At 36.0% G+C, this 14,375-nt stretch overlaps 1 protein-coding gene across 2 annotated transcripts; it reads left to right on the top strand.

Moving 5' to 3' along the window:
* Positions 1 to 2,459: 2,459 nt before the first annotated feature.
* Positions 2,460 to 11,182, top strand: LOC107789826 (uncharacterized). 2 transcript variants are annotated; one of them, XM_016611696.2, is made up of 7 exons: positions 2,460 to 2,601; positions 4,784 to 5,048; positions 5,234 to 5,361; positions 6,128 to 6,227; positions 6,516 to 7,034; positions 7,359 to 7,696; positions 8,417 to 11,182. In XM_016611696.2, the coding sequence occupies exons 2-7, from the start codon at positions 4,880 to 4,882 to the stop codon at positions 8,573 to 8,575; spliced, it is 1,413 nt and encodes a 470-aa protein (XP_016467182.1). In that variant the 5' UTR covers positions 2,460 to 2,601; positions 4,784 to 4,879; the 3' UTR covers positions 8,576 to 11,182. The 2 variants fall into 2 exon arrangements, with proteins under 2 accessions (XP_016467182.1, XP_075106269.1); XM_075250168.1 differs by lacking the exon at positions 2,460 to 2,601 and adding an exon at positions 2,658 to 2,789.
* The last annotated feature ends 3,193 nt before the right edge of the window (positions 11,183 to 14,375 follow it).

Raw genomic sequence — 14,375 nt, 5'->3', positions numbered from 1 at the left:
CCTTACCCACAAAAATACCCTTTTTCACTATTACATATTGATCACTCTCAATAATTTGTTTGAAGCCTGCCTTGTTAAGAAGAAAACTAGACATCAATTTTTTTCTCATTGAAGGAGTATAAAGTACGTCTTTCAAAGTTAATATTCTTCCTGAAGTAAACTTCAACTCGACCTCTCCCTTTCCAAGCACCTGGGTTGTGTGAAAATCACTAAGCATGATGGTTTTGGGTTCCTCAAATGGAGTATACACTTTAAACCAATCTCTATCATAGCAAACATTATGGTTTGCTCCAGAATCAACCCACCATCCATCAACATTTTCTACCATGTTAATGTCTGTTATCACCGCCACAAGTGGCTCTTCGGTAACGTTTGCATGTGGTATAGGACCACGTTTTTGAAATTTGCAAAATTGAGCAATATGCCCACTCTTGCCACAGACAAAACATGGTTTCGCAATTTGAATTTGTTGATTTTGTGCTTGGTTATTTGCACCATTATTCTTCTTGGGAGGTCTACCATAATTTTTCTTAAAAGTCTTCTTCTTCGGCTTCAAAGAAGTATTTTTTTTGAGTTTAAGGAGTAATATTATTTGAAGTAATTAAATTACCTTTGTAGTGATGGGTTGTAGAGTGCTCTCTTCCGATTGCATAAGTGCATCTTGGCCTCTTGCCTCTTCTTCCATGCGAATCCACATTATCAACATCTCAAGTGAAGTTTTCTTTTGTTTGTGGCTCATAGTTTTTTGAAATTCCTTCTATGAAGGTGGAAGTTTATCTATTATGCCACAAACAATAAAGTTGTCTCCAATTTTAATATCCTCGGACATGAGCTCTCCAACTATCATTATGAAGTCTTGAGCTTGGTCTACTACGAATTTATTGTCCACCATTTGAAAATGAAAAAAATCTGCTAGCAGCATATTTTTTCGCACATGCCTCCTCGGTATCATACTTACTCTGCAATGCTTTCCAAATTTTCTTTGCAGTAGAGTAAGTTCTATCATAATAATCATAAAAATTATCAGATAGACAATTAAGAAGATAATACCAACATTTGTATGAATCATCGTTATATTTTTCAATTTTTTCTTGAAGGGCAATTAGCTCATTATCATTCATGGAGGAGTTGTGTACTTTGGTTGAATTCTTCTCAGTTAAAACGTAAGAAACATTGAGAAAACACAAATAAAAAAGTACTTTACCCTTCCATCTCTTGAAATGATTACCATTGAAACGGAATGACTTGTTGAGATCTCCCACCTTGATATCCGTAGATTTTTCAACTGTAGCCATCTGAATCTCCTTAAAATTGTTGGTGAAAGTACAATTAAAGTTGAAAACTAAAGTGAAGAAAACAAAATATTTTGAGGCCGAGGCTGAATATCTCGCTCTCTTTAAGGAAATTCAAGTCCACTGCAACAAAGTCTTCGCTGGTTCAGTGGTAATCCTCTTGACTTGTCTCCCCCAGGATACAACAGCCCGATCATGTCGTATAACTCGAACAAACTCTGGACAAGTTGTTGAGTCCAAAGCTCCATCAAGATGAACACCTTCCTTCAACAAAAATAAAAACTCTCTTCTTCTTTTTCACAACTTTAACCTCACTTTATAAAACACTCTCAATTATTCACATACCACATTATGGAAGAAAGACTCCTATCTATAGGTGTAGAAATTCTTCTTTGAATTAAATTGGAAGAAAGTGAGGTAGTAAGTTATGAAATCATGAAGAACATGGGATAATTAGTGTGTAATTAGTGGTAGAACATGAGAGAAGAGTTACAAAGGAGTTATGACCATTTTTTACATCATAGAGTAGTGGGAGTTATTGCCATTTTCTACATTATGGAGTAGTGAGAGTTATGACATATTTTATTTTAATATTAAAATGCTAAAATACTAACAAAAATATATATATTTTTAGCTCTTTTAAAAACAATAGCCGATAATTTTTTTTATATATGTGTATTATACATACACACAAATATATATATATATATATATAATTAGTTTGGGCCGACCGGCTATTGTTGTATTTTGCTCTTTTTTTTATTACACAATAGTTTGGAAAAATAAAAAGAGAGTGAATATTCACGACCAATGGAGTTTCTTTTACTTTTCAATCCCAAAAGAATATTTTATTTCACTTCTTAAGCGTCAAATGAAGAGAACAACTAGTGAAGATTTTATATGAATCATCATGATTGTTTTTTTCATTCAGGGCTTTGTTTTTATTACTACTTAAATTTGAATTATTTAATATACTGTTTATTCAGATCAATCAGACTGTTGATAAATTAAGTCCCCTCCCCCCCCCCCCCCCCCAACCCCAAAAAAAAAAAGGGTTTTGAGATAAACATAAACGAGCACGTTCAAATGCTAAATTTATTACGTCACATAGAGACGTCAGTCCGTTCACATTCTTTATGTACAACTGGGGTACAAAAAATGATCACTAGTGCTGGCCGTAGACAATCAGACCTCTTCCTGCTATCTTTCTATATATACACAAAGAAGGAGCCAAAGAGAGAGAAAAGCGCGCGTCTAGAGAGAGAGAGAGAGAGAGAGAGAGAGGGAGAGCAATTGGTGTCTCTACCAGGTAATATAGAGACCTATAGATACAATCATTTGTATCTCTATGTTGACTCTCTCTGTGTACTTATCTGAATTAACTCTCCTCCATGAAAATCACTCTCCGCTGTTTCTATATCTAGTACTATTCATCTTCTCGTTGAAATGTTTTGTTAAAGTTGGTAATTGAGCTGTTTTTGAACTTTGAATTTTGAGGTATGGCTGAGCTTCTAGGGTTTGGTGATCTGTTGATTATTTGTTGGATTATGTGCTATAACTATGTGGTGCTGCTTCCTTGATTGAATTGCTGAAAGTTGATTGAAGTTGACTTTGTTGTCTTCTGGGTTCACGTTGAATTATTTTGGGGTTTTGGGTTTTCTTTTGTCGTGAATTTTTTAGATTTTGTATGGATAAGAACTTCATTACTGGTAATTTTTCATTTTTTAGAATTTATGATTGCAATTTTGATTTTTAATTACCTTCTGAATATATTGTGGAAATATAGAGTATTTCTATGTGGAATAAAGAGTGATTTTCTTGAGCACATGTGTAGTATACTGGTTTCATAATAAAAAGAAAGAAAAGAAATTGAGTATAAGTTTGATTTTTATTTTTTAAATTTCAGACAACTGAGGAAAATGAGCTTTTCTTCACGTAGATCTTAGTTAAAGATGGTTTCCTTGGAGTGTATGGGAGGTGAGGTGGTTTATAGGTTTCTTGATAGGTCTGAATTAGGTTAATTAGGTTACTTTGATGGTAAGTTTGGGTTTTCACGAGTTTGGGAGGAAAGATCAAAGGAATTTTTTTTCACTGTTGTCTTTACTGGGCTCTGATAAAAAAATCGGTCTTTACATGGTTGACTTCAAAGGTGTGCAGAAGTAGCATATTATCTTTGTTTTGTCATGGGAATGATAAAACTTTCAATTTTTGTAAACTTTTTCTAATGTTTAGGGGAATTAAGCTTTTACTTAGGCAGATATTGATCAAAGATGAAGTCTGTGGAGTAAATAGTAATATATTGTAAGTAAAGAAGAAAAAGTATGACCAAACGAATTGTGTGAAATAAGTGAATGTATCTAGTTGAAGCATTCTTGATTGATTGAGACAAAAAGATTCTCACAATCCAGATTAACTCCGTCAAGCCTACACGAGTAGGGAAGAAGCTTTATGTATGTCTTGGTGGTGCGAATTGGGTCCTTTTTTTTGGCAGGTGCAATTTTGATGGGTTAGTGAGGAAACCCCCAAATTAAAGGAGTCGAGCAAAACAAACTTGGTCTTATTATCCATCTTTACAGAAAACTGATTAGATGGTGTAATTTCACCACTTTTGCAATTTTTGTTAAAACATGGTGGTCCAACATTAGCAAATTGTTGTTATAAATTTGTTATTCATGCTTGGATAGGAGGGAATTATTCAATGCAGGAACGTATCTATAAGGATATCCTTGATTTTGCTTCAGCCAATAGTCGAATTTAGGCGTGGTTTATGAGCAGGGGGTTTTTCTTGTGGAAGTTCAGAACAGATTAACAGAACACAGTGTTGGTATTTGGGGAAAGAAAGGTAATGGGGAGACTTGGTTTAAGAGTAGATAATATTGTGTGCTCAAAAAATGAGTAAAAGGTAATTTTCGTCTAGGAAGTTCAGCTAGTGAACGAGCAGGGGATATAACCAAGGTTTCTTTATTTCACAGAAGGTAAATAATTTTATTAATGATGGGAGAAATCCCGCATACAAGCCATATACCAAAAAGTAGAGAACCTACACCAAAATATGGTTCTCGACGAAAGAACACCAATCATCTATACACAATAGGCACCTCACGGGTGCACCGAACAACCAAGGTTTCTTTTGATAGTGGGTTCAAGACATCCACTGTGCATCTGGTTAGGATAATTCTTAAACTGTAGAACTTTCAGTGTTTCTTGATTTTCGAAGTTATGCTCCTGTAGAGAGCTTAGTTGAAGCATGATATATGAAAGTAGGGGATGAAGTTGAAAGGGCAATGACCTTCTGTTTAAATGCCTCTGATCCTTATATAAAGTGATTTTGGTTATTGGTTTCACAAAGTTCCTTTTGAGTGTTAATTCTTTTAGTTATTTCACTGCATACAGTTGATGACTATAAAGTACTACCTCGTCTACTTATTTATATGTAAACCTCCTGGCATAGCCATGAATTCTAAAGTTCTTTCAATTTTCTTTGACAACAGTCTCTTGTGGCTGATGCTCTTTGTCTGAAGGGGTTTTGAATCCCCCACTGATGCTTTCAAATCAAGATTGTGCTAGATATTCCACATACAAATCAAATGCCATCGCTAAAAATGAAGACAAAGCCAGCCTCATCCAGTTCGAAAGAAAAAAATGGTCTCCATGTTTGTCCAAATTCAAGTGTCATATCCAAGAGTTCTCTCTCCCGAACCAGAAGTGTGCAGAATACTGAAGAAGTTGCAGATTTGATTCACAATAGTCATGATGGTAGGTTTGGTTCTATCTTATGGTTCTTAACGATTCTTTAGTTGTCATTGTGATGCTTTGAGAATGATGAATCTTTTCTCCTCACCCACAAGTTTGAACAATGGAAGTCTCTCCTCCATGCTGACATTGCCATTTTCTCGTACTGCATATCCTGTTTCATTCATCAGTTGCTTTAATTCTTGCAGTTCCTATCTTGTATGAAGTATATCCCCACCAAGTCGGAAGAAATGGAGACCACGGTAATGATTTGGCAGATGAACTGCTTGAGAAGCAACAGCCGCCCGTTACTGATTCTGCAACCTTTGATACAATGGTAAATATTTTACAGGTGTTAACTATCATTACCTGACATTTTCAGTTTATGTTGCAGTGTATAGTAGTCTTATATTATTTGTTCATTTCTTTCAACTATTTGGTGTATAGTGGGGTAAGATCCATCCCAAATATATATATATATATATATATATATATATATATATATATATATATATAATAAAAAACTGAACATAGAAATTCCTAGGAGCAAACAAGGATCCAAAGAAAGGTCACCTGAATAGTTATCTGCTCTCTCCATATCTCTACTTTTTTTTTTTTTTGATAAGTGGCTGTGTGAAGATAACAGTATGTGAAAGGGCTGAGACACGAGCACCAGACAAAGAATAACATGTATTCCCTGTCTCAAAAATGACTTGCTTTGTTAGGAGACTCCTTCAGTATAGATTATTTCCTGCTTTATCTTGTACATTTCCCTAGATTATCCATTTCCTTATAGCTGCTTTTGTTGTTGTGAACTCTTGCATTATTTTTTTCTTGAGAAAAGACAGGACGCACGAGTTGACTACAACAAAAGCCTAGCCCAATTAGCTTTGGATTGAGCCGTAGTAGTATTTGTTTGGTAAAACAAAAGCAGCTACAAAGAAATATATAATTCACATAATATAACTCGTACATTATTACTTAATTATTCCTGGCAGTTTTACATTTTTAGTTTTCCATGCCATACTTGTGCCTACAGGCCAAAAGTAAGACAATTTGAATCTTGATGTTGTTGCTGTCCTCCATCTTTGAAATCACTGCAGGAGTCTACAGCAGTAACCTGCAAATCAAGCCCAGAGACCATCTTTTCACCTAGTCTGGAGATTGGTGCGCACAGTGAGTCTAATGTACCCAGTGATGGAGGTATGCCCCCAATTTTTTTGAATTCTTTTGTCGATTGTGAAATTCAAAATCATGTGTTGTTTTTTCTCTCCTCATCCTGAAAAAGATGTTAGGCAAACCAACAGACCACCCTTAAATTGTGTGTTGCTTTCTTTTTCCTGAGCTTGAAAAGGACGTTGTCCAACAACCAAAACCCCCTTGGGCCATAGATGATAAGATCTGAGAAGCGCATCTCTCTCTCTCTCTTACAGTTCTTGGAAAAAAAAATCATTCTTACATAAACTTCTCATGTTTTATGGTTGTTTACAGCAAGCAATGATTTTTATGTACCCCGATTGGAGACGGAAGATAGTGATAGCAGCAGAAGTTCGTGTGGACATCAAACGTGCAATGTTTCAGATTTTTACATCTCTGATATGATTGTTTCTTGTTTGGCCTTCGAGGGTGAAACCATCTATGATGACAGTTTGACTGGCAGATTATTGTCTGATTACAAGTGTGAAGAGCCTAATATCTTTACTAATGTGGATGAGGAATACTTGATGTTGCCTTTTCTTGAAGACACTGCAGCAGCTAGCTATAGTCAAGATTGCAGAACATCGGGAGAAACTGCCATTCAGTCAGATGATTCGAGTTTATACATGGCAATTCACCAGCTCAGATCATCTGAACAGTCTGATGCTTTCACATATTTAGAATCTGATCAAGCAGAATGCTTTGACCCACATATTTTCATAAGAAATTTGCCAGACATATTAGAAAGGCCAAATATTTTGCCAAAAGAATCACAAAGAAGCAAATCGATCACCCTAGTACTTGACCTAGATGGTGAGATTCACTACTCGGGAACTCCAATTTTACTTTTCATTATCGTCTTGCTGCAATTTTTGGTTACACTGGAAATGATGCAATGTGTAGCTTGGCGTAAAAACAATCTTTGCTTTACCTGAGATCCAGTTACAAAGATTCTTTTATGGTAGGGAGTACCAGAGTAATCCAGTCAAATCTCTGGTACATTCATGTATAACACATATATAGCTTAGTTGCTGTATTTGGTGCAGTATTACTTTCAGTACATATAATATTTTACAGAGGTATGACATAGTTCCCACAAGATGGTCTAATATCTTGCATATCATTTCATGTCTCCAGAGACACTTGTTCATTCTACACTGGAGCATTGTGATGATGCAGACTTCACATTTCCTGTTTTCTTCAACATGAAAGAACACGTTGTCTATGTGAGGCAGAGGCCTCACCTCAGGACATTCTTGGAGAGAGTCGCGGAGATGTTCGAAATCGTAATTTTTACCGCTAGTCAGAGCATATATGCGAAGCAGCTGCTAGATATACTGGATCCAGATGGAAAGATTATTTCAAGGCGCGCATATCGTGAATCATGCATCTTCTCTGATGGAAGTTATACTAAGGACTTAACAGTATTAGGTGTTGATCTGGCAAAAGTTGTAATTATAGATAATTCCCCACAGGTAATCTACTTGAATTATGTATTTGATGATAAATCGAGTATTATTATCTTGTTAGCTGGGAATATGCTTTCGTCATGTTACTATGTTTACTTTAGGTCCTTTGCTTTTTTGAAGTCTTTTAGCTCTATTAGAGATTCTTATGCCAATAGGAAATATAGAGAACTTCTAGTACTTATTTATTTGTTATTTGTATCATGCTGGCCTGAGATAATTTTAAGTGGAGAAACGTGTCGGTGATGATTCATATAGCAGACCCCAACTTGTTTGGGACTAAGGTCTAAGGAGTAGTAGTAGTAGTAGTTGTTGTTGCATATGCTTGTCCTGTTGGTGAGACGGACACAAATCTCTATGTACTTCTGGTGCTGGGATGGTAGATCCTTACCTCTCTTATTTTCATTTGGTTGTGGCTGGTAAGGGTGAGTGGGCAGGTGAGATCAAGTCACTGAAATTCCTGCGCAATCCATAAAATAGATACAGCGTCTTTATCGGGCATTTTACTGCTATTCAAGTTTTCTATAGGAAGAAGAATATGTTGAAAATTATTTGTTAAAAAATAAAGAGTCTAGATTGTGAGTTTTTTCAAGTTTGATGTGCTTTGGAAATTGGAGAAATGCTTAAGAGACACGTACAGCAAGTTTGAATATGCAGAGTGCTTATTTGAGCTTGAAGTAAGGCTATTGTTTTATGTAACTGAATATTAGTTTCCCATCTTGATTTCAGGTTTTCAGATTGCAAGTGAATAATGGGATTCCTATTAAGAGTTGGTTTGATGACCCTTCAGACTCTGCACTAATTTCTTTACTTCCATTCCTAGAGGCACTGGCTGATGCTGATGATGTCCGACCTATCATTGCTAAGAAATTTGGTAACAAGGAATAAGAGGCCCTTGTTTCTTCCTAGTAGTTCCTCTAACAATCCCTCCTCTCTCTTCTCATTTAAAAAAGATTATCCTTCATTTACATGCTCATTGTTCTATCCTCATTGAGCCTTGATATAATTGGGTGTGCAATAAGAATACTAGTCCTCTTCTAGTTGAGTCAGCTTTTTGTGCTCATTCCTTTCTTGTTTCTACCCTTTTGACAACCTTCTTCAGTCCATTGCTTATCTAATTTCTCACATATAGTTGCAAGAGGTTCTCATTGTGTGCAATGTACAGTTACATGCCTAGTTATTTACAAGCTTGTGTATATGAATTGATCTTTTGTGAAATAAATTTTGTGATTGTGTTTTGTTGTCCTAGTATAAAAGCTGTCTGTTTGATTAAATTACCTGTTTATTATATAGCTTTGGCAGGGTCTCGTGTACTTGTCAATTTTGCGAAAAATAAGCTTCCCATCAAATGCTAATTGGCAAAAACATCAGCGTTGCAGGTAGAAATAGGTTTAGAAGTTAATTGGATTATGATTAGATGATGCTTTAAAGACTACTAGCTTTTAGAAGTCAAAAATAGAATAGCATGGACATCCAAGCACTTACTTGTTTCTTCATGTAGGCTTGTACTGGTTGTTCCACTCTTCTTCTTTTTTTTCCAGAACATTACTAGTTATATGTGTTATACTTAGTCGAAAATCCATTAAACTCCTCTCAATGCCTAAGTAGAACTAGGTCCGGAGGTTACTACCTAATCATTTTGCCTATGAATGAAAGATTGCACTTGTAAGATTGACTGCCTATTATGCATCAGGAAAAGAGAACAGTTGTCTCAAGTTATAGTCATTAAGTAAGAAATTGATCAGTTAAATGTTAAAAGTTCAGACTAACATTTCACCAGAGAATTGATTGCTTTAGAGTTGAAAATAATAATGGTATAGTTCCACTAGTTATTTACTGCAGCGAGACCAATTTTAGCATTTCATGCTACTAAAGGCTAATTAGAGCTGTATCGCTAGGATTCTTCTTATATTGGTAAATCGCCTTTCTTGTGGCTGATACCTGCTGAACAGCTTCAGAGTGACGGCTAACTGTTAAATGTACCAAAGTAGAGACCGGATATATGTGCTAGGGTCATGTAGTTTCCATTTCCTAACAGGTTCAATTTTTAAACCTCTATTTTAACTCCTCCTCTGTAACGTCTTCTTGCATGGTGTAATAACTGCCGGTCTTTGACTGGAAAATCCCCTGCTTCTAAAGGGATCCTAAACAAGCAAAAAGGAAAACAGAAAAGAAAGTTCAAGTGGACACCTTGTCAAAAAAGAAAACTGTAGAGGATACAAGTAAACATAACTCCGAGCAACATAGTCTTCTTTTTGGTACAAAATAGATAGGAAATTGAAATCTGAAAACATTTTGATCAAGTTAGCTTTAATATCAAATTTGTGAACACACACCCATTTTCCTTGCTTGTAAATAGTTTCTTGTGAAGTGAACATGGGGCTGATGCTTAACGTTTTGGTCTTGATTTCATGAGAGTGAATCTAGATGAGCTATGCTTCTGCATTTATTTTGCTCAAGATCTCATAAGATTTCAAGGGTAATGCTTTTGAAGGATCATCTGTGCTATAAATAAGTTCATACAGCTGTTTCCATGCTTGATATGATGAATACCTGGAATATGCTAGGGAGGTTTTTCTTTGGGTGGATTTTTTTTGGCGAGATGCTGTCAGGCCCTTACACTTTAATTTGTGCAGATAGTTAGGTTGGCGTTACTGCAATAGCTTATAAGTTATACAATTACCTTACCTTGTAAAAAAATAGCTTTTAAGTTGTAATTGTGTCAATCTGCTAATATAGGTGACGAATCATCGCTACTTGATGTAGACTCATTCTTTTGGATTATCCCAAGAATGAATGCTCATCAAGATGGTTGAGATAAAGCACTAGATCACTAATGTTCATCTTTGGCTTAAATTTAATTTCTCTGAAGATTTAGGTCATTTAACTTTAATGAGGGTGTTGCTTTCTGCCTGCTCGGTTGCTCGATCTGTATGTAGTTGTTTTGAGTGGATGAGATATCATGCAAAAGGATCGGCCGGTTTGACTAGGAGGTACTTGTAGTTTATGTTTGACCAGATAGCTTGATTAATCTATATTCTACAGGCCTTCCATGGTATATGAGTCATATGACAAGCTTGTGGCATCATGTAATGACTGAACTGTTTAGGAGTGGAATATGACTTAGCCCTGTGAAAACATGTAGGCTGATGTAGTGCATAATGTGCATCATTGTTGTTCAGAGTGTAGTATTGGGGTATATAACTGCAAGTATGTTCTTTTGTATTTCCTGTCTCCCATCCTTTCAATATTCCAACACATTTGATTTATAACACTAAATCAAAATGATCTCACAACCATATAGGAAAACCTCTTTCAATATCAGTCTTATCTCCCAGTATAGTAGTCAATCGGGCATAGGATGTTCTTTATTTGCAACGCATAGGCTATTATAAATGCATCATAAAAAACTTTTTGAATTAATTTCAGAATGGAACCATGGTAGAAGAAATCATTACCATTCTCCAAAAAAAAAAACATGGTAGAAAAAAGAAATTAGTGGTTAGAAACTGAAACAGGATTAAGCCTTTTAAGCATGGTTGTGACAGGATGGGATCTATTGAATAATGTTAGTAGATTAGCTATGGCCTAAATCTTTGACAATCTCTCCTAGTCAGTGATACATCGAACTTTGCACATGAGTGGAATGTCTTATATTATTACTGGTTTAGTGACATTAAGGAATTTTCTTTATATTTGAGACTACTTCTCCTGACTCATTCTTGAAGAACCTAATTTCCGGTTGAGGATGATATCAATTATGCCTCTTAGAATGGTCGTTGTCGATTATATAAGTCATCCACCATTCCACTCTGTTTAGGCCTACTTCAAGAGCCGAATGCAGTATTCAGGGGAATCCTTGTAGGCCATCAATCTACTCAGTACTTATCCTTTATTCAGGTTGGGGCTGGCTATGTGCCACATAGACAGGTTTGAAGATGATAGGAGAGATTTTTCCCGGCCCCTGAGTTTAGTCCACGTGTTATTTCCTTGGAAAAAGATGCTTAATATTGACATGAGGGTCTAATGCGCGGTTGAATTGTATAGACAAGTCTTTCTGCAAGAATGGGTGCATTCTAGGAGGTGACAAGGAAGTTTTGGCAGAGCTGCGAAGGCTCTAAATTGGTATCTCTCGTGATCCAGAGGTTGGAATTAGACTTTCAATTGGATGTCTCTCAGTCGAACCCTCTGTGCAGATGCTGAGAAGTTTGCATGATTTGGGTATCTCATGGTCCAGCTTACCGTGATATTGCTTGTCATTGATATCTGTGCTTGTAAAACTTTCATTACCCTTGCCAATTTGAATCTGTTATCTGCAGGTCAAACGGAGATAACTAATGTTTTGGCCACCAAGTGGACTAATTTTAGGTATGCAGTATCGATTTGTTTAATGTTTTCTCAGGGTTATTATGAGAATAAACTAACTTTTTTTTTTGTTGAGAAATGCTAACTACTGCAGACAATATCAGGTTTTCTTTTCCAAAATAATCAGGTTTCTTCTCTTATTTTCCTTTTTCCTTCTTGGGTAAAATGTCAGGTTGAACTCAAAACTGTGTTGAGATATTTTCCTAGGGCAGGGTGTATAATTAGAAATGTTGTCTCATACCTTCTTGTATAGTATGTCCCTGTAGTATATAGCTCACTGGTCGTTGTCCCTTTTTATTTTTTCATGTCTTTGGTGCTCTTTTAGATTCGCGGCATAAAGAGTATTTGCTCATCCAAGGAAACTGTTGAATAATGCTTTTTGTTACATTGTTGTTAATTTTTCTTTACGAGAGAAGTGTATGAACATAATTATAGTTTTCATCCCTTATTTGTTACGACGATTGTTGAGTGAGTTAGCGTTGTCTGTGTATGGGTTGAATTAGGCTGCCTGCTTATTAACTGTGAACTTGATTTTGGATATCATAGTCATGTACTCATGTTGTATTTACTTTCTCTGCTGACCTGTGATGACAGTCCATATTTTCTGGGTACTGCGCATACCAAACAAGGCGCAGAGAACTAATTATCACATAAACCCATGATCTTTAACCCCCCCCCCCCCCCCAAACAACCCGAACATAACCACTCTTTTAACTTTTTGTAGTATAGGATCTTGTTATCTGGGTGGAACTCTGTTGGCCGATGGTTTCTCTGTGTAATGACTCTTCATATTAACTCTATCTCGTGTTTGTATTCTACTTATAATTCTGGGAACTAATCTTAGTGAATAATCACCATTTAACTGTCGATAAAATGGCTCAATAGTCCCCAATTAAGATTATTCAAAACAAGTTCATTGCTACTATTGCACTTTAGGGCCTCTTGGATGAGGATAAAACCCTATGGGTTTTCACTGGCGTTCTTTTATTTTTGGTTGGTGAATTCACTGTTCTCTGTGGTCTTGCTCTAAGAATGCGGATGTTGATAGTTTCTTTTGAATAAAAATTCGGGTGAGCAAGTAAGATCGAAAGATAAATTTGGTATTTGCACGTGGCAATTATGCAAGAAGAATACACACTTTTAAAGCTAGCTCTAGCTGGATGTTTTCTGGTTTCAAAATGCAAGGTTTCTACTCAAAGGGGAGGCTAGCATCGATAAAAGATAAATGGAGTATTTTCAATCTTCAAATTATGCGTATTTAAGGAACTTTGAGTTTAATTTTGATCGATTGGATTTTTACACCTTATTTAGACACATACCAAGCCGTATGTCATGCTATCTAGAGGAATCTCGGTCTTCCAGTTGTCCTATATTTATTTTGGTTTATCCAATCTTAGTTCGATTCATTTAATTCATTAATGAGTTGCAATAATGTTACAATAACTGGTAAAGTTGCTGTCATGTAACCAGGAGGTTATGGGTTCAAGCCGTGGAAATAGCCTCTTGCATAAATGTAGGTAAGGCTGCATACAATAGACCCTTGTGGTCCGAATCTTCCTCGGATCCTACGTATAGCGTGAGTTTAGTGTATTGGGCGGTCATTTTTTTCTGTTTGATTTGAACAGATGAACCTGGTTGCTGTAACATTTTTATGTGAGATATCAATGGGGACATGATCATTATAAAGTTCTAAAGAAACAAATGGGATGTACGTATGTTTCGATTTTCTTGAGCCCGTGCATATTTTGACAAAATGGAGCGTCGCATCATATGCAAAAAATAGTGTAAAGAACCTTCGGGTGAGGGACAAATGTTATAGAATTACATGGTTTAATATTTATATACAATTTCAACGAAGAGCTGAATGAATTAAACTACTTTATATCTATTTAAAAGATAAAAGGAATGAGACCGGCGAAGACGATACAATTGCAGAAAACAATACTGTCGTACCACTTCATTAGTTAGGATGTACATAATAACATAAACTAAACGAACTGCCACAAAGAGGGGAAAATGCCTCGGGCCTTTTTCTTTTTGTTTTTTAACTCATAAATTTTAAGGGCTTAGATCAACGAATTAGAATACCACGGGTTTTCCAATAATAAGTAAATAACACTAAATTCGTTAATATCATGTTGCAATAAAGGCTTAATCGAGATCAAGCTACATCATATGCTCATCTCCATGGCTTTCCTTGTTTGGGACTGCTCCTCAAGCCTTCGCGTGCCAATCTTCCCTTGGATAAACTCCAAAGCTACTGCAGATACATAATACGCAACAATGGCACTAATAATGCCACTATTCAGACCCAGCACATCTC

Source organism: Nicotiana tabacum, chromosome 3, assembly GCF_000715075.1.
Source record: "Nicotiana tabacum cultivar K326 chromosome 3, ASM71507v2, whole genome shotgun sequence".
NCBI classification, from domain to species: Eukaryota; Viridiplantae; Streptophyta; class Magnoliopsida; order Solanales; family Solanaceae; genus Nicotiana; species Nicotiana tabacum.
This window is presented reverse-complemented; position numbering and strand designations above follow the sequence as displayed.